This window comes from Thunnus thynnus, chromosome 7 (genome assembly GCF_963924715.1).
Source record: "Thunnus thynnus chromosome 7, fThuThy2.1, whole genome shotgun sequence".
Lineage (NCBI taxonomy): Eukaryota > Metazoa > Chordata > Actinopteri > Scombriformes > Scombridae > Thunnus > Thunnus thynnus.
Window position 1 is genome coordinate 5351459 of NC_089523.1, and position 21129 is coordinate 5372587.

Consider the following 21129-nt stretch of genomic DNA (forward strand, 5'->3'; position numbering starts at 1 on the left):
TCCAGAGCCAAGTGTGTCCCGTGTGGTTCTGCTGTTACTGGGTGAGAAGCAAAGTGGGAAGAGTTCAGCAGGAAACACCGTCCTGGGCAGATGAGCCTTCCATAAAAAAAACAACCCACGGCTCCAAGGAGGATGGCTCTATCTTTGGAATATGGGTGGATGTTTAAGCTCACAGTTTGTCTTAATTCATCTGAACTAAATCAAGTCTTTACTCACCTTAAATAAATTTGATCAACCAGGTGACAGTAGTAGTGGAAACCCCAGGGTGGCTGTCCCTATCCACCACCCCAGACAGACAGATTGTCCCAGGAGGCCTGACCCTCTGCCACCCGGAGCCCACCACCACCACCTTCAGCCAGGAGGAGGGGAGGGCCATGCAGGTCATGCTGCTCCACACCCCCATCTGGCAGTGAGCCATGGTCCTCTTCACTCATGGAGACAAGTTAGTTAAACTGATGATCATTTACTTGTGTCTGATATGTTTTCTTATGCTCATTGTTTATGTGTGCTGGTGTCTCACTGCTTTCGTGTTGATATGTTATGTTGTAGTGACAAACTCACAGAGAAATATCACCTGACTCTGCAGTTCCCCTCGGATCTATGGAGCGTTTTAATATCATTCAGCTCATTGTTTTGGTTTTGGGGTCTCAACTTACTGTTTTGGTTCACTCTCACTGGTCTCATTAACCTGGTTTCTAGACACAGCTGGAAGCTTTTTCAGTGACAAAGCTCCAGATCCAGGGATAGGTTCCTTCAATGGTACTCTGATCAAATCTTTGTAGTGTTGCCAACCAATCAGCAGGCCAACAATTAAAATAGAATATTTGCTATTGCAGGATTCGCAGCAGGCCCAGCTGTTTTAAAGCCTGCCCTTTGCCTCAGCCTGCTGGGAAGGAGGAAATCAGGAAAGAGCTCAGCAGGCAACATGATCCTGGCCAAAGGAGAGTTTCAGATCAACATGAAGACTGTCAGGTGCTCTGTAGGCCATGGAGAAGTATCAAGGTGGTCCGCAACCGTGGTGGACATCCCTGGGTGGAGTCTGTTTGGTCTGGCCAGTCCTGAGCAGGTCAGGATGGAGACTGGTTGAAGCCCTTCCCTCTGTCCTCTGAGAAGCAAAGTGGTGTTCCTGCTGGCTGTGCCAGTGGACTCATTCAGAGAGAAAGACAAGAGGGCCGTGGAGAAGTATCTCAGGGTTTTGGAGGAGCATTGTGGTGTTGTTCACCTACTGAGAACAGCTGAGAGGAAGGACAGTGGAGAAGCTCATCGAGGAGAGGGGAGAACCTCTCCAGTGGGTGCTGGACAGATGTGGCCACAGGCATTGTGTATTTGATACAAATACAGGAGAGGAGACTCAAGTAACTCAGCTTCTGGAGATGGTTGAGGAACTATAGAAACTATAAATATGAACAAAAAAGAGAGAAAATGTGGTGGGAAAATATTTTTAGTACAATTTGTATTATTTGTATTCATTCTATCCACAACCTGCAATTACAACAATTTTAAAATGATGTCTTCAATATGAAACTATGCTGACAGTACACAAAATAAAAGTAATAATGACCTTCGGTCAACATGTTTATTCAAATACAACAATCATTGATGAAAACTCATCAAAATAGTTTTTACAATTTCTATTTAATATAAACGTAATGAAAATATATATGTGAATTTTGAAATTTGCACAATACAAAGCAATATGTCCATTTTTAATGTGTTGATATGATTGTTGTATTTGAATAAACATGTGGACCGAAGGTCATTATTACTTTTATTTTGAAATAATCCCATGCTTTTAATATGAAAACAATGAAAGGTTATTTAAGGTCACACCTTGCTATTGGTTTAGAGCGCCTCTCGTCTAACCAATCATAGCCCTCTACATGACACTTACCTTTGTGATTCTCATAATACATCCCGAAGCTGAGATGTTGTAATGAACTGTCAGCTGTTTTCTGCTTTAACTTTTGTCCCGCTGTCTGTTTTTCTCTGAGGGCTTCTTTTCTTATGGATTATTGATCGTTATTTGTTTGTGAGGGCGCTGCGGCGGCTGCAGGAAGAGGAAGATAATGTTCACCGCCTTTGTGTGCGGGGCTGTAGTGTTTCCTGGACTTTTCTGCGGGTTCAGGAAGGTGCTCAGATCTGCTTTCACACACTGGAGTGACGCCGACGTGGTTTCTGTCAGTGAGAGGTCAGCACGACACCCGCCGACCTTCACTCAGATATCAGCCAATTTAATGTTTTCTTGCTTATGGATCACTTTAAACACGCTATAATGATTCCTTTACTACTCTGTATTAGTCAATGTAATGTGGTGGTAAACTCGGCACACATATAATGAACCAATGACTGTTTTCACTGGTTTATTTTCCAGTTTATTTTAGAGAGTTTTTGCATTTCCTTCTTAGAGATTAACAGTGGGGGCGGTGAGCAGTGTGATCCAGTGCAAAGAGCTGAACTTCTCAGTAATTCACTCACATGTGTAATTTTAAAGTCGAACACAACAAATTAAATCTATGAATGGACTGACTCAGTGATTCTCGAAACGTTTCACGTCAAGGACCCCTCCCTAAACTGACACAAATTAGACCATGGACCCCCATTTGATATGATTTTTGCTTTTAGAGTTTTTTTTTTTTGTTTTTTTGTTTTTTTACAGAAAGTGAATGAAACCCATGAACAAAACAGTCATATATTGTGTCATTGTGTTATTTGTGGATGGAATATTGTGAAAATAAATTATTCCCCTTTTTGCTGGGGACCCCCTGGAACCTCCTCCACCAGACCCCACTTTGAGAACCACTGATTTAAGTGCTTCAGTAATATTTTATGGTGTATGCATTGGTGCTAAATACGTTTGGTGTATATAAATGCAGTTTCATGTGATTGTCTAAAGACAACATCTTCTCATTCCATTTTATTTAAGTGACATGTTGACACTTAGGCTGTTTTTCAGGTTGGTTTCTGCCATCCATGCATCCTTGGCTACTGCAGCTGGAGTTACAGTTGTGACATCATGCCGGGATGTGATGACTGACAGGTAGGAGTCACCTACTCCGTTAAATATGGCAGATATACTGTACCAGAATAGAGGAAAGAGGATTTTGCCATTGAAGTCACACATTATGCCTCTAATGTTTTATGTCAATATATCATAAATGTTTCTTTGCATGTGAACTGTCTCACCACACACAGTCACTGGCTGGCCAATGGGTTTGCTTTGTTTGGAGCTTCCTATATGGCCAATGACATCTACGCCATGTATCTGAGCCACTACCACATACAGAGGGTCAAAGGTCATGCTGGTTCATACAGCAGCCACTCTCTGCAGACAGTGAAGGCTTTCCTTATCAAGGACTGGATGTTGGTCGTCCATCACGCAGCGCTGCTTCTCATTTTCATGCCCATCACTCTGGTAAGAACAGGCAGGGATCTCTGTCATATTCACTGTGTGTTTATGCATGATGTGATGTGTTTCATATAAACACACACACGTATATAAATGCTGCTGACTGAACAGTGTGTCTTGACTTTCAGTTCTTCAGAAGAGGACTAGGTGATTTCTTCATCGGGTGCCTTTTCACCACAGAGTTCAGCACTCCCTTCGTCTCTATAGGAAAGATCCTCATCCAGGTGCTGTTGTTGTATCCCAATTTCCCTACCTAGACTGTCAGAGCTCAACGACAACCTGTAATAATGTGTCTATATGGAGTTAGGGATTGTCTTATTTCTGGCTCACACAAAAATGTGACATCAGCTGGTTGAAACTAACAGATGCTGAAATACCAGTTTATACCGCAGTGGTGGTATAAACTGGTATTTCAGATACTAAAAATGCAACAAACAAAACAGACTGTTCCAACTTCCAAATCACCAAAAAAAATTAGACATGTTCTTGTTTTTCTCACTAGCTACCAGCCAGTGTAACAAGTAAGAGACATCATTAAAATGTAGGCTTTATTTAGAGTAGTAGGAACCTATCTATGATCATAACTCTGTACTAGGCAGTTGCATATGATAATATGATAGTGTATTCACACCAAACCTCTGCCTACTCTTCACAACTTCTAGATACTTTATAAACTACTTTATAAACTACTTACTTGGATGATTTCAGTTCCTCTGCTCAACTGTTCACATTCTTTCTGTCTCTTGTTTCCTCTCTCTCTCTCTCATGTCTCTGATATCCAGCTGGGCCTCGATGACACCAGGCTGCACAGAATCAATGGCATCCTTGTCCTCATGAGTTTCTTCACGTGTCGGATCTTGGTCTTCCCCTTCATGTACTGGATGTACGGCCGGCAGTTTGGGATCCCCCTGCACAGAGTGCCCCTCCATCTGCCTCTGCAGTGCAACGTGGGTAACCTGGTGATCCTGGCTCCTCAGATCTACTGGTTTATCCTCCTGCTGAAGAAAGCTAAGAGACTCTACCTGAGACAGAGGAGAGGGAAGGGAGACGGACACAAAGACAAGCCAAGGACAGACTGAAGAGTAAACCTGTTTCAAAAATAACCCAGTTAGACACCGAGAACAAATATCAAGGAGGGTTACAGCAACTAGTAGAAATAAAAGACTGAGACTTTGAGAACAAACTTGTAATATTATGAGAATAAAGTTTTAATTTTATGAGAGAAAGTTACTTTTTTGTACGTCTGACTTTTTATTCCCAAAAATCTTACGTACTAATTAAATAATATGACGACTTCTTGAGATTCTGACTTTTTTCCTTCCCTATATAACATTTTTCTCATAAAATTTTGACTTTACTCTTGAAATATTGACTTTTCCATCAAATTATTACAACTTTTTTCCTAAAAAATCATGACCTTTTTCTCTCTTTATCTCCTTGATACATCACTGTACTGAGACATGTCAGCAGCTGTTTGTTGTGCACTACATTATGTATTTTATAATCTGTGAATTCTGTAATTAACTGTTGACTTGCAGTGTTCATGTTTCCTCTCAGGACGTGTTTGTCAGCTGTTACTATGTTACAAGACTGCCTTAAATGTTTTGTTACAGCTTGTATTTTACATTGTTTAAGCTTTACTGTTTTGTAGAGAATATTTTTGTGTAAATTAAACAATGACTTTTAAATTAATAAAATTCTTATCGTATTAATAGTAATTCTTGATATGACAGTGAGTGGGTACGCAGGGTTAATGTATGCATGTACCACAGTGCCCTGGGTGTAAAGTGGAAACATTTGTGATGAAATTGCAAATTTACCCTCAAGGTCAGATTACCACACTATCTCAGCTACCACATTACTGATCAGAAGCCTCTAACAGTTCAATTTCAGAGTAGAAATGAGAATTACTGACATCTGCTGTGAAATAATGGCTTTTTATTCCCCCAGATTCCAAACTCATCACTTTATAATCATGTCTGGGTTCAGTTAGCTGAGTGCAGAGTATGACATTGACAGCTGAAATCATATAGTTTCTCACCAAACATGCTCAAAATCTACACAGTTTTTGCACATTTAAAGTAGCAGATAAGAGCTTCTTACACACGTTTAAGAAAATCTGCATCCTACATCAGTAAACTACAGATGAAGAAACAAAAATGATCAGGCAGCAGATGACACGAGCTGAGCGATCTTCTGCTGCAGTACAGCCTTCATCTCCTGGTTCTCCAGATTGTCTGTGATGGTGGACAAGAAGTGCCTGGTGTTGTCGCTCTCCAGCGGGCTGCTGCTGTCTGGAAAGGCAGCCATGATGGCCTCGTAGTGACTGAGGATCTCCAGACTGCACAGGAACAGAGGCTCACACTGGCCTCCTGGCATCATCACCTGAGAACAACATCAAAGAGAGAGATCATCTATAGACTCCTTGAAGCTAAAACACAGGTGTTTTGGTTTTAAACTGATTATATGTTAATAATTCATACCTGGATGTGCTGAACATGACAGAAGAGCTGGCTGAGAACAAAAAGGACTTCCTGGCTGGGAAATGTCTCTACCTCTTCCTCCATTTGTGACGCTTTTGATTTCAGAGGTGAATCTTCTTCAACTTGTTTGACATCTTTTAAAGAGTCTTTGGACACTTTAGGACTTTTGACTGCAGTGCAGTACAGACTGGAGTCTCTGGACGCTGGTGTTTTAGGAGGCGTTGAAGCAGAGCCTTTAGGAGAGACAGTTGAAGTACCAGATGAAGGGAGAGGCAGCTTGGCTCTCAGTGAGTTCATCATCTCCCTCACAGCGTGGGCGTATAACCTGCCAACATGGGCCCAGCCGTCCACTGACAGCCAGTGAGAGCAGCTGGAGCCACAGAGCAGCTGTAGGACCCGGAGCAGGAGCACTGACAGGCGGAGCTCACATGAAAACCTCCTCAGATCCAGAAGGGGCAGGAAGTCCACGTACTCCAGCGAGAAGGGGACGTGGAGGCGACCCGAGGTGATCAGCTCCTTCAGGGCTCCCAGCAGACGGCTCCACTGGGAGACGGAGCACCAGGGCAGCGCCTGGGTGAGGGCCACCAGCAGGCCTTTGCTGAACATGCCGACATGGTCGGGCCGGCTCTGGTCCAGAGAGAGACGGGACAGCATGGTGGACCGTAGAGAGTCAGATAAAGAGCAGCACTCCATCCAGGCCAAGAGACCAGTGCCCTGGCCATACTGGGGCAGATCCAGACCTGACCACTCCTGCAGAGGACAGAGACAGGACCACAAACTAGATGTATTAGCGAGAATGATTTGGCACAGAAAGCGAAATAAAAAACAAACCTTCCTGTTCGTCACATCTTATCATGAACTATTTAAAGATTGTTTTTATTGCATATCTGAAATAAACAACAGGAGATCTTGGCTGGACTCTGAATCCAGAAGCTGTACTGAACATGCATGCGATGTTCAAAGAAAACAAGGTGGAACCGTACACATCAAAGAAGACTCAGTCCTCATACTGTTTCACCCGTTTCAAAAAAAACCTGGTCAGACACTGAAACCAAAGATACCGAGGAGAATAACTTCCACTAATAGAAAAACAAAATCAGTAACATTAGAAGAAAAAACTAATCATAACTCGTTTTTAAAAACATTTTCTTTGCACATTTTCTATTTTTTTCCTCATAAATATTTTACTTTACATAAATATTTTACTGTTTCACATACATTTTTAACCATTCTCGTAAATTTTCAATTTCTTCATATGTTCCAATAAAACAAGGTGAATGCTGTGCATATCAAAGGAGACGTAGTCAACACACTGAATATTACAAGCTCTCAATATTTCATGCAATGAAAAGACCAACTGAGCCACTAAGACTGAAACTAACAACCATCACTGTTTATAAAATGTCGATACACAGTGTTGAGATGTACCATTTAACTAACCCAGCGGCTCTGAGCTGCTTCAGGCCTTTGATCTACAAAACTAAAATGAAAGCTGTAATAAATCCTAACTTCATGAAGGTTATAATGACCAGTTTTGTTTCAGAGAAATATTGATTCAACTTTATATGAGAAACACCTGTCAGTGAAACACCTAACAATTCAACAGCAACACAAACAGCATCCAAAATCAGCACAAAGTTAAATTGAACTAATGTTTCAACAAACACTAAACATTAGAGCTGCTGTATTAAACTGCTACGGTTGAAAATAACACATTTTTAATCACTGAATTTATGAACATTGGGTATTGCTTAAGTCAGTGACTACAAATCTTTGAAATGATTGAAATGTGATTGTGAATTTACATCTGTAAACCAGAGCAGTTGGTTCTGATTTACAGTAAAATTGTGAAATATCTTTATCCAGTGTTTATCCAGTGGCAACACTCTAGAGAAATGATCATCTGATGACCTCACATCTATTTAAGAATCTTCCAGTTCAACTTTGATTTAAATCTGATCATCTTCATAGTTCTGAATCAGGACCTTCAGTAATAGCAGTAAGTAGCTGGTGAAGCACAGAGGGCTGCAGTTGTTAATTAAATGTGTCAGATATACATACAGTATTTTAATATTTCATATTAGAGCTGTGACTAATGAATAATTTGCAGATTATTGTTTTTGATTAACTGTTTGGAAATTTCCCAAAGCCCTATCTGACATGTTTTAATAGCTGGTTTTGTCCAAACAGTCTAAAACCTGAAGATATTCTGTTTGTTATCACATAAAACCAACAACAAACAAAAAACGTGCAATCATTCAATTTGAAAAGCTGAAACTAATTAATTTTGGGCATTTTTGCTTAAAAATGAACCATTAATTGATTGTTCCATTTTTGTGACGATTAATTTTCTGTTGATTGACTAATTGGGATTCAAAAGGGTTCAGATTTGATACTGGACTTGAACTCTATACAATGCTGTCAATGTAAGGTGACATGTTTGGTCTGATTCATAACTATATCATCCTTGAAAGACACTCAGGACATTTCCAGAGGAGTTCCTACCTGCTCAGGTAGATCACACACAGTCAGCAGTGAGGAGGGCACCTCGTTTTTGAAGTGTTCCCCCCACACAGGTTTCAGGTGGAAGCGGACCGTCCAGTCCAGCTCCTCCATCTTGTTGTAGAGCCAGAACAGAGCTCTGGACCAGCTGCTGGGGACCGCCGCCACCTCTGCACCCACCACCTGCCCCAGTGAGGTCAGCACTGACACCAGCAGCTCCTTGGTGTCCATGGACCAGTGGTGAACAGCACCCTCTGGCGTCTGCTCCCAACACCTGGCAGATGTTGAGAAAGAAAACAGTGGAATAATGATGAGCATCTGGATGTGGATTTAAAGCTACAAGAACAGACAGAGAGGGACAGTTTGGTCAACCTGAGAGCCTGGTTGTGCAGCTGGGCCAGGACGTAGAGCAGAGGAAACGGAGAGCAGTCCAGCACCCAGTGAGGAGAAGAAGCCACTTCATGGACATCCACACACAAGGCAGTGTGGAGAAGTTGCAGACTCAGCTCTTTATCAACGGAGCTGTGTCCTGGAGGGAATACAGAGAGGTATGTTGGAACAGACAGGCTCAAAACTCCACCTGTGATTTGACCAGCATCAGTAATGAAGGCCAGTACCTATATTGATGAATGTACAGTCTGATTGATACTGGACTTTTTAGGCAAATACCATTATTGATAAATGAGGAACAAAGAAATCTCATAATGATAACTGACTGCAACCATCATTGTTGGTTTAAACCAGTGACATCTGAGCAAACGTCACTCGCTGATAAAGGCTGTGACATGTGGTCAAAAGCTTTAGAAAAAGCTGTTAGTTAGTTAAGATTATTTTGTCAAACCAATGCAGATACTTCAATATGAACATCATATTGGTTTACTGTGTCACTAAGATCCCATTTCTAGTTGCCTAAGTGCACTTTTTACACAGAAGATTCCAAAACTAACATTTAAACATGGAAAGAGATGAGCTAGCAGGTTACTAAGTTTTAAATCAAAACATCAGAGGACGCTCACCCATAGAGGAGAGGTTCGGCAGGACAAAGGTGTTCACGACTTCCTGAGGTGACAGAAACCTCTTTTCTTCTCCCTCAACTGTCATGACTGGCATCATGAGCAGACCCAGAAACTTGAGAAACTGATCCTTTTCATTGTCCGACAATGACCTGGTCCTGATCACTTCCTGTAGACACCAGCAGAGTAGACCGCTACCACTCACAGGACCCCTTCTTCTGTCTATGTTCTCATCTGCTCCTCTTCTTTCCCTCTGTCCTCTGAGTCCAGGCAGCTGCTGCAGGATCTTAGCCATGAGAGCGAAAGCTCCTTTATTGAAAATAGCTGAATGGCAGCAAGACCTCAAAGTGGCCTCTGGGTTCTGAAACGCCACTCTCGCTACTAAAGAGACAGCTGTGCTCAGGTTGCCCTGAAGCGCTGCTGCTGGTGCTCCACCCCCTCCTTGGATGATGCAGTTGAAGGCCATGTTGAGCTCCTGCTCAAACCCGTCAGTCACAGTGGAGGGAACGGAGCCCCCGAAGAACCCCCTGCTGGACAGTCTGAGCATGGCAGCCAACGCTTTATTCTTATCTTCTAAGGAAAGCGCAGAGAAAATGTCTGCAACGACTTTCATCAGCTTCCTGCACTGGCTCACAGTGGAGCCCTCGCTGTGGAGTTTACTTGTCAGGGTGGAGGAGAGTTTCATCAGCGTGTCGTGATGCTGGAAGGCCGCTTGGTTCTTTTCCAGGCAGTCCATCCAGTGCTCATCACAGTCCGCCCAGCTCCTCTCACGGGCAAATAACACTGCAAAGTAGTGATAGTCCTCCAGACGGTGACTGATGATGGTTGTGGTGACCCTCACATTCACTTCAGGGGTGCTCTCTATGGCAGGGAAGGACAGAGACTCCAACAAACCTCTCAGCACATTCTTCACAGCCTCTTTAACACCCATTCCTGTCATAGCTTCAGGCACGTCAGCTTCCTCTACAGCTGTCAGGACTCTCTGGGCACTTTGCTGTAGTTTGAATGCAGAGTAACTGGGATTAGAGTTGTCACACACTTTCAGAAACCCACTGTTTTGCCAAAACTGTGCAAGTTCTATAACAATCTGCAAGGCTTCAGTTAGCTTCATCTGACTAGGCTGAAACCGAGATGGGGTGTAAGAGGTACTGAGGTCTCTCTGAGCCTCCTGAATGAGTTCAGGACTAAGTTTCTCATTGTTCTTTTCTCTGATGATGACAGCTTTAGACAGGATGTGCATCTTCTCTTCAGTTGGAAGCTTGACCGCTCGTTCTATCAGGAAGGACGTGTAAAGAACATCAAGAGAGATGGCGAGGGCGTGGAGGCAGAGGTCTGTTGTAGATATGTGATCTCTTAAGTCTTTCAGTGTGTGAAGGAGAATGTACAGGATGTCAGTGTTTGGCGATGATGCTGATGTGTCTAGTTTAAACCTCTTGGCGGCCTGAGGGGACATACTGGCGGTCTTGGTGGTGAGACGAGCAAACTGGTTAGCGAACATCATCTCTATACTCTCCTCTCCCCCTGCTGTCCGCTCATCTGTGCCTTTCCACAGTTCCCACCACAGCTCCAGAAAGAGGCGGACATCATCCTCGCTTGTAGGGCTGCTCTTCACATGTTGCGTCAGCCTTTCCAGCTCGCAGCAGATCTGAGACTGAGGAAGACACAGGAGGAGATGCGCAAATATCTTTGAAGCTGACATGGACTTTACCAGTTCCAGGAGGACGACATGGTTGACCTCAGGGAGGGCGTTCTGGAGAGGGAAGAAAGGGTTCTCCCTCCACGCCGTCTCAACGTCCTCTCCAGTCTCCCTGCACAGCAGCTTCAACCACACAACACAAACTAACTTCTTTTTCCAGGAGGCAGCCCTGCTGTTGGGAGGACCACCAAGTTCCTCCTGGCCGCAGATTTCTCTGACTGCTGCCAGGACCGGATGCCCCACCCTGCTCCAGTCAGCTTTTTGAAGGGAGGACAGGGAAGAAGGGAGACACAGCTTATCAGCCAGGAGGAAAGCACCCTGAAGAACGGCCGAATCTGAAAGCAAAAGAAAATAGACATCAAAGCAATGGCAAGGAGCAATATTTAATTCATTCAGAGAAGGAATGCACTGCCAGCTAATGTGTCACTAATAATATAAACAATGGCTCTTCTCAAATATCCCCATAAGTCATGACAGCGGGACGGTGAACCAGCATGCACAACACCAGGACCCTGAAACTGATGCAGCTAAATGAATTCAGCTGTCACTCATTTTATTATTTACACCTGTGCTTTTCCTACTGAGACATGTCACAATGTCTTCTTTGTAAAGGCTTATTTAAGAGCTCCACAGATAAAAGGACAGGGGTGTTAGCACAGAATTTATTAATAATCTACCATTAAGTGCAGGTTGTTATATAAAGTTATACATTGTGTCAAACCTTATTTAAAAAAATGATTTATTGTTGTTTTACTTATCATTAAAAATATATACCTGGAAGAATATGTCTTGACACATTTTATAAATCTTCAATTTTCTAGTGCCAAAACAATTAGTGGATTGACAGAAAATTTACTGACAACCATTTTAATACTCAATAGATTTAAGTCATTTATCAAGCAAAGGATCATTTTTTGTTGGTCTTTTTAAATTTTTTTTTACTGTATATCAAATATAACAAGACATCTAGAGATGTTATGAGGGTTCTGGGATTTTACTCTATTTTATGACATTTTACAGACTATGCAATTATTCATATGATGGGTATTATTCAACAGATTTGTCAGTAGTGCAAATAATAATTAGCTGCACCCTTATCTATTCAGCCCTCGACTAATAATACACAGAACCTGCTTCTGCAACATTAAACTGGATGGATCTGGTTGTTTTGTTTTCTTCCAAAGTAAACTGATAGAAAACAATGTGAACTACTGATTAAAACTAACTTTGTTTCAACTAAGTTGTGTTTTATCTGCTGAACCTGTTTCATCTCAATTCGCGAAAAAATATAAACATGGTGACATGGCAAATTTAAAATAAATGATTTAGAGTTCAATGTTGTGTCATACTCTACTGCATACACGTGTTTAAAGAGATATTATACAAAAAAGTGAACCAACTTACCTTTATCCATCATCAGTGTCATAGCTGCCGGTAGCTAAATGCAGGTTGTTGCTAGTTTTGGTCAAGTTTTCAATTCCTATAAATGAGCTGCACCACAGAGTGACAATCAGAAGAGTCCATATAGTCAACTCAAACAGCAGTGCTTCACGACATACAGCAATGAAGCCGATACAGCTGAAAATCCGTCAACCTGAGGAACTCTGAACAGGTTTTCAGCAGCATGTCAACATTTCGTATAAAGCGCTTCCGCTGTTCTGCAGCAGCGTGACGTCAGACAAGAGAAAGACCCGCCGCTCTCAGGTGTTCATATGAACTCACAGCGCCACCTCAGGTCACACTCAGTACTGCATGTTTACCGGTGCAAAAACGAAACCTGAAGCCTGGTAAATAATGCTCACTCAGATATTTATTTGGCTCAATATTTTAGAAGCTGTCATAAGGAAATATCTGTTAAATACCATCTAACTTTAGAAAAGATTTTTCCAGTGATCTGCTTCACACGTGATGCGCCCATGCAAACTACGGTTTTTTTTCCTCTAAAATGAAAGTGAAACTCGGTAACTGCCAACTCTGTGGTGCTCGAGCAACAAGGAGAAGCTTCTACCAATGTACAATCATGGGTTTAATCTTAAAGATACTTATTTACTTGTATCTATGTGCAGGTAAGTCATTGTTTGAAGCGTTATTATAGATTGAGGAGGTTTGCAGTTTATGTTTCGAGTTTGTATGTGTTTTGCAGCCATAAAATACATAAGACTACAGGAACAGGAACGAAACAACTACACTGTACGATATATTCACTAAACTGTACTATACTATACTACTGTATTTATTCACTATACTATACTATATATTTACTATGCTGCACTATACTATACTTGCTAAAGGGTTATACTTATATACTTATACTTATATACTATACTTTCTCTTTCTCTCTCTCTCTCTCTCTCTCTCTCTCTCTCTCTCTCTCTCTCTGTCTGTCTCTGTCTGTGTGTGTGTGTGTGTGTGTGTGTGTGTGTGTGTGTATCTCAGGTGTACAGTGCGTCCATCAGGTATCATGGCTGCCCTGTCAGTTCACTGATGAACATGTGTCTGTGAATAATGAGGGTCACACTGAGACTCAGAACCTCCACAGAGAGGCTATGCTGCAGTTTGGTCAAAAAGGAGACACCCCTATTAATCCACATGCCATCACGTTCCTGGTCACCGGTAAGGCCTGTAGCCTGTAGGATCAACAGCCTGAGAACTTTTCTTTTCTATTATATTTTATTCTGTTGTGTTGTAGGATCCAAGTTGGACATGCGGCGGTATGTGGAGGGTGTGGAAGCAGATCAGTTGGAGTGTGAGGTGCGTAGGTACAGCACAGCGGGCATCCATGTCCGCTGGCCTGTAAAGGGGACCAGTGAGTACAGCCGCTGGTTCAGCTGCACCTTGAAACACACCAAGGGCCTGTTCACCGTCACCAGCTTCCTCAGACACCCATCTGACCAACCGCCCTCTGGACAGCAGGACTACCGCAGCTGGTCTACTATCAGCGACACAGAGATACTCATCACAACAGGTAACAGTTACAGCTGGTAACAATATTTTTGACTTTACTTATAGTCAATATGATAATGTTTAGATAAACAATTCTGTTTTTAGTTGATGGCAAACTGAAGCCCAGAGTAATCATCAAAGGGACATCATTATGGCACACTTGTATCATGGGCTCTGATCAAAAAGTTATATTTCCACACGTAGTTTGTTTCCACAAAATAACATGTAATTAATATCAGTTCAATGTCTCAGTTTGATCAAAACTTGTGTTCATGTCCAAGAGCTAAAATGTATCTCTGTTTCATTCTGTCTTATCACTTTTCCTTTTGTAGTTGCCATGGTCATGAAAACACAATCTCCATCAGTGAAAGCAAACCTGGGGTCCCAACAAAAGCTCCACTGCCACTTTGCCATCGACCACAAGGCACCAAACATCACCGTGGAGTGGCACTTGCAAAATCGAGGAGAGAGAACCGAACTCTTCAGCCATACCAGCCGCTCAGGGCAGACTCGGGGGACTGGGGTTGGGCTGAGGAGTCTCGCAGACGGGGACGCTTCTTATATACTCCCCTTCTCCAAGATGAGCAGTGAAGGGACGTACATTTGTTCAGTGTCAGTGATGCCGCTGTTCGGCAGTCTGGATATAAGTCTGCATATCGAAGGTGAGAAAGAGTCAAGACATGATACTAGTATCCACTTAATTAGCTTTTTTTTAGCTTTCAATTTCATCTCATGGTCTTCATCCGCAGATGAAGTTTGCTTTCATCATAATTATTACTACGTATTATTATTATTCACAGTAGTACAGTCGTCATACAAGTAGTAGCAATAGATTTAGGTTCAATTATTGAAATGAATCAATGAAATAATGAAGTTATTTTGGAACTCCCCTTGTTTCTCAGTTAATTATGTCATAGTTTAAAGGAATGGTTCGACGTTTTGAGAAATGCACATGAGATTTGCGAAGATCAATGCCACTCATGTCTGTATGGTAAAAATAAAGCTGGAGGCAGGAAATGGTTAGCTTAGCTTAGCATAAAGACTAGTAACACTGCACAGCACGGTGACAACAAAAGTCCAGGAAGTTACTGCTTCAAAAAATAACTCAGGACATACATAACTATAAAACAACAACTTGTCTTACATTTTGGTTTTTTGCATGGATTAAACAAACAAGTTATGATGTGATAATTAGTGAGCTTTAGAGGTACCTGGTTGGTGTTTTTTTTACTTTGGGCAGAGCCAGGCCTAGCTGTTTCCAGCCTTTGTGCTAAGCTAAGCTAACCTTCTCGCTCTAGCTTCATCTCTGAATCTCCCAAATATTCTTCTGATTAATTGATTAATAGTTTAGCCTATAAAATGTCATAAAATAGTGAAAAATTGCCATCATAATTTCATAATTCGGACAAAACAAGTTTGTTTGTGCAAAAAAAAGATATTTGGTTTATAATGATATAAAACAAAAATTAAAATTTTGAGACGTAATTCCCCCCTGAATGTTGCACACAGCATTGGCTAATGGCACTTAGAGACAAACTCAAGACAGAGAACCCCTTGCTGCAACTGCCTTGAATTTTATTTTCTCCTCCTCTCCTCAGAGCCTCCCCGTGTCTCCCTCAACGTCGCACCTACTCTCTCACTGCAGGAGGGTGCGGAGCAGAAGGTGGTTTGTGAGGCAGAGAGCTACTACCCTCTGGATGTGGAGATAATTTGGTATCAGCAGGACCCGGCAGTGGCAGGCCAGAGGGTCGGCGCTCCTCTCCCCAAGGTGCTGCAGAACGTTCTGCTGTCCAGCCACAAACACAACTCGGACAAGACCTTCTCGCTTTCGGCTTTCTTCTACCTCCAGGCTTCGCTCAGGGACTCAGGCAAGCAGTTTATATGCAGCGTCTCTCATCAGTCCCTGCGAGTGCCCATCAGAAAGAGTTTCATTCTGAATGTTGAAGGTGAGAAGAGGATATGATGTCACTGCAGTTCACTGAGCTACCACACAGTGGCAGCATAGGAACATATCTGACACCTCATGTCTCTGTTTTCTGTTTAATCGGCCCAGAACCAGTCAGCTGGCTTTTTTACCTCACTCTTTGCTTCACTGTGGTCATACTGTTGGTCATCCTGAGTGTGCTGCTGCTCTACTTGTACTCAGGTGAGTTTGGAGACCCTCATACAAACAGGTTGAAACAATCAAACCAAGAAACAATCGTCCTATATGGGCCCAGATATGATCAAATGTGTTCATGTGTCAGTGACATGAAAATATGTGAGAACCACTGTGTTTGTATCATTTCCACGTATGAAGTGGTGATGCAAGAGTGACTAATTATTATCATTTATTTCCTCTACAGTAAGAAAGCGGTCAGTGCAGGTAAGATGACATGAAAACATAACTTGTTCCCTTTAATCTTAACAGTTTTGATTTAACCATCACCATCAATGGAAACCACACTTTAATCTCTGTGTATGTGTGTGTTTGTGTCTGTCCTGAGCAGAAAAAACCATACTGAGGACGGACTAAGCAGAACATCATGAACACCAGTGAAGGCAGATTGTCTCCCTCAACCCTCCTCCCTCGTTAGTTTTTATTTTAGAATGTCTTAGATGTTTGTTTTTTGGTTTTTTGAAAAGATGAATTTGGGTTTCTGTGAAACTAAATGTATGGGTTTTTTACTTTCTGCTTTGATTTTGCTGATGCTAAAAACTATTGATGAGAAAAGGCCTTTTTCATCATGTCACTGTAGGAAATGCTCAGGCATAAATAATAAGCTGAATTCCATTTAGCCGCCTCAGTTTCAAGGTCATGCTCCTAGTTAATGCTGCCGCATTGTCACACTGAAACAGGCAGGCTTGAATAAACAGAGACATCATTTATGATACTAGTAACATCTGTGTCTTTTAGCCATGCTAGCGAAATATTGTCAAAACATCTCATTTGATGGATTGTTATGATATTTTGTACAGACATTCATGGTCCCCAGAGGATGAATCATGCTGACTCTGGCGATCCCCTGATTTTTTCTCTTTCGCCACCATGAGGTTGGATGAATTGCTGAAGTTTTTACTAGCATTATCACTATAAGCATGCTGATGTGAGCTTTTAGCTCAAGTCACAGAGCTGCTAGCATGGCTGTAAACTGTTGGATTTGTTCTACTGTAACAAGTCAAAATGTCTGCTGTTAAAAGGCCTATATCAAGTCATCACTAAACACCAGTCCCACTGGCCGTTGATAACAGTTGCCTTCTAGTTGCTGATAATGCAATAATTAGTCACAATGCAATGTAATACAGCTGCGGTAAGTCTAAAATTTCACAAAACCAGATTGTTGGACAATGTAATAATTAAATTTGACTCTAAATGTAATACACCCATCAATGAATCTAATAATGCCTTTAAATGAATACTGAAGAAGAATAAATGCCACATACTGTTAATAAACATTATATAATACCTCATCTATAATTTGATATCAATTATTAATAATTTGATAAGGTACTACATTACCAGAGTTTTTGTCTTTATCTTTGGCTACATGTGAGTGAAATTAAAAATTTCTTGGAGAAAAGAACGTGTTTTTCTTCATTCATCAGAATGTAACAGAGAACATATTTCTCTGTGCTCTTTCTCTTTATGTTGCTTTATCTCTTACACCCACACTCAACTCCGCATACACACAAGAAAAATCAAAGCCTCCAGTAAAACTAGTGAACCCCAAGAAATCTTCTTTCCTTTTACTTTACTTTCTGTGCTCTCTTTTTCTCTGTCCCTCTCATTACAGACACACGCACAAAAACATCCTTGTAAAACACACTCAAACACAGCTCGTATATGTCAGCCGTCAGCTTTGAAGCGGACTGACGAAGGGAGAAGATGGAGTCCATAGAGAGGACAGCCAAACCGGTCAGTCAGGTAGGAGTCCATTTACGGGGATAAACAGAGCTTTAGTTAGACTGATACCAGATGTGTGTTTGTGTGTGCTGCCAGCGCTCTGTGCCTTAAGGGGTAAGAGAGAGTGTGTGTGGCCCGAGTTTGATCACAACTCTTCAGAGAAGACAAACAAAGCAGACCACACTCTACCTGTCTTTCTGACCGAGGAGAGTGAGTCAGGGAGACAAGAGAAGAAAAGGAAATTGATTAAAACAACAGACTTGACATTTGATGTTCTTTACAGAAATACAAGAACAGAAAAGAACAAGATATTGTAATAAAAATTCAGTGAGGACTACCCAACAACACAAACAACTCTAGGATCAGTAGCTGTTGCCTTCATGTACACAGCCATCATTTCAAGATAAAGTAGCATTTTCTGAAACCTTGGTATGTTTATCATGAATAAAAATTAATTTTGAGAGACAATTGAATTCTTGACCTCACGTCAGAGGCAATATTAGTGACAGAGTCTTTAAACCACATTTCCCATAATCCCCACTGCTGTCAGCTCTAAAGAGGATATTATCAATTTCTTTTATATTCTCTGTATTTTCATAGATGATCAACATGTTGGAAACGATTTTTCCAACAGGTTTTCATTGCCAGTAATCGTCTGCTTCACGAAATGGCCCCGACTTTGGATAGAAGCTTAATCAAAGGTGTCCTAACTTCCTTCTCAGAATACAAAGCCACTTTTTTGAACAAAACTTTGTCTCTCAATGTTTCATTTAATTTCTTTTTGAGAATCATTGTTGCAATAAACCAGCATCACTTGATATTTTTTTGGCCAACTGGGAGCGGTGCGACAAGCACTCAACACAACATGGACATATTATCAAATTTTAAAGTTGTTGTGGCAAAGGTATTTGCAAAGAGTTGCCTCTCTTTGACCAATAACTAGCAAAAATTGTGACAAATGGTAAACCCTTTATCCAAATAAAAAGGCTAGTCCTGTTTTGTACCGTAAAGCAATCTTTTGTGCCAGAAATCGATACAGCTGATTTTGCCCTAAAACTGATCAGCTGACATATGATGTAAAACACACAGTAGAGGACAAAAAAGGCATCTAAATGTATTGATGTATACATTTTTGTATACAATAATTGTACTAATACAATAAAATTAATGCCATACAGTTTATTGAAATGTGACACCTCATTCCTGAGAGAATTACAGTACAAATAAGACCAAGTCTTTCAACATAACTACACGATCTATATATCCAAAATATTTTGCCAAACACAAAATGGAATAACACTCTTAAATAATTCACATCATGCTATTTAATAAGTGTAATATTACAGAAGATTGTACACAGATTATGTAACTTCATCCTTTTTTTAGTGGTCGTGCTGTTTCAGATACTTTCCTACCATGACAAGACTAAAATACTGGGGTAACTGAATACTACACTTGGCAGGAACACATTTTAATTTTAAACTAATGAAAATAGGAAATCTTGGCAGTGGCAGCTTCAGCGGGAAAAGTATATTGATATCAGTCCTCAAAAAACAACCATAGACAGCCTCTCTGGGGCTGATTTAGTCCCGACTTTTGAATGGAGGTTTACAGACAGGAAGAAACAGAGAAACCAACATGACAGTTGAGAAACTACATGTTGCATCAGCCCTGCATAGTTACAGTGACTTAATCCAGTCACTGATCTTAAGACAATGAGCCAATTTGTAAGACTGGAGACAAGCCAGGGCTGGTGCTTGAGGTGGGTTGATTTCACTGTAGATACACTGAACAAAACACACTCTGATTCCTGGATGTTGTAATTGAACAGAGAACAATTAGCTCAGTTTAATCAGGAGGCTGCTGTTTATGGGTAACCAGCAAAGTCAGGACATGTCTGAAGGTGTGTAAATAAAAGATCACAATCCACTTTTATGATTTGATGATGAAATGTATTTATGACCAGGACACAGATGTGTCAGTAGTTACAGTTAACAAGACTGAGGCTCTTCAGCCATGCTAGCTGCTTTCATGGGGTTGAACTATGGCGCAGCAGCTCTTTGTGTGAAATGCCCATGTTTACATTTAGGCAGATCATCCATTTTTTGTGGGTGGGAATTTAAGGGTTAATTAGAGTTTTTGTCATCTCATAATATCTTAATCTTAATATCTTATCTCATATATCATAATATCAATATTGTAGACATTTTGTGCTTGTTTGGGTAAACTTTGAACTTGTCCACCTCCTGCATGTTGCTTTCTAATCAGACACATTCTTGCTCACATAGTTTCTACTTACATTTTGAGGCATTTCACTTTATTTTGTCAATCCTATTGCCAGACAAGAATGTCAATATTGGTTCAGTTCACTGACAACATTTTTAATAACATCCAACACCAGCATTTTTAAAATTCTCTCTTTCTATAACACCTGCACATGGCACGTATGGTGTGGTTACAGCTGGGGAAAGATTGTAGTTATGGCAGGTGAACTATGTATAAGGTTAGGTAATCATCAGAGGGCACATGCACCATCAAGTCCTTGCAGGTGTTGGATTAATAATCTGCACAAAAAAGGGAAAAAATACCAGTACAGAGCTACCTAGTTCTCAGATCTTCTTCTAATCTACATGGACATGACAACATTTCGACCACAAACAGCCTCAGAACCTGAGGAAAACCATCCGTGACCTTGTCAGTGAATATGAAAATATGTAAGGTTTTTCTTCTCCATCTGTACAAACTTCTGGGCCTCTTTATGACCAGTGTTGGGCAAGTTACTTGAAAAATGTAATCATTTACACATCACATACTCATGTTACTTTACTAATTACTCAACAGCAAAAGTGATATGTTACATTACTACTCTGTCAAAGATCCCTTTAAACAAGTTCAAAGTCACCACAACTACATGTTCCATTTTCTGTGTTTAACACATGTAAAAAAAAGAAACGAGACGTTGGGCCTCATGCAAGAACATTTTCGTATTCTTATCCTAGAGCTCTTTTACTTTTCTCTGTGAGGTTTGCTATTGCGAGTGTTCCAAGTCGGATTCAACAAACTCTCCTAACTGCCTGAACCTGTCGTAAATCGCTTCTTTCAGCCTGATGAATGCCACCTGCTCATGAATAGGTGCACATTCGTGAGATGTGATCATTAGCATAATCCACTCAATCTAAGGCTCCACTCATAAATTTCGTTTA

At 41.2% G+C, this 21129-nt stretch overlaps 3 protein-coding genes across 3 annotated transcripts; 2 read left to right on the forward strand and 1 right to left on the reverse strand.

Annotated features, from left to right (window-relative positions):
• The first annotated feature begins 1875 nt into the window (after positions 1 to 1875).
• Positions 1876 to 5556, forward strand: LOC137185666 (TLC domain-containing protein 3A-like). Its single transcript, XM_067593956.1, has 5 exons — positions 1876 to 2188; positions 2954 to 3037; positions 3193 to 3412; positions 3535 to 3630; positions 4189 to 5556. Exons 1-5 carry the CDS (start codon positions 2067 to 2069, stop codon positions 4483 to 4485), a joined length of 819 nt encoding a protein of 272 aa, XP_067450057.1. The 5' UTR covers positions 1876 to 2066; the 3' UTR covers positions 4486 to 5556.
• On the reverse strand, positions 5325 to 12748 carry gemin4 (gem (nuclear organelle) associated protein 4). Its single transcript, XM_067593954.1, has 6 exons — positions 12505 to 12748; positions 9408 to 11435; positions 8764 to 8920; positions 8395 to 8665; positions 5890 to 6639; positions 5325 to 5791 (listed from the first exon to the last, which is right to left on the reverse strand). Exons 1-6 carry the CDS (start codon positions 12524 to 12526, stop codon positions 5570 to 5572), a joined length of 3450 nt encoding a protein of 1149 aa, XP_067450055.1. The 5' UTR covers positions 12527 to 12748; the 3' UTR covers positions 5325 to 5569.
• A 128-nt stretch (positions 12749 to 12876) lies between these two features.
• On the forward strand, positions 12877 to 17606 carry dhrs13b.2 (dehydrogenase/reductase (SDR family) member 13b.2). Its single transcript, XM_067593955.1, has 8 exons — positions 12877 to 13166; positions 13537 to 13713; positions 13790 to 14065; positions 14376 to 14705; positions 15642 to 15989; positions 16097 to 16189; positions 16389 to 16408; positions 16533 to 17606. Exons 1-8 carry the CDS (start codon positions 13046 to 13048, stop codon positions 16545 to 16547), a joined length of 1380 nt encoding a protein of 459 aa, XP_067450056.1. The 5' UTR covers positions 12877 to 13045; the 3' UTR covers positions 16548 to 17606.
• Positions 17607 to 21129: the final 3523 nt, after the last annotated feature.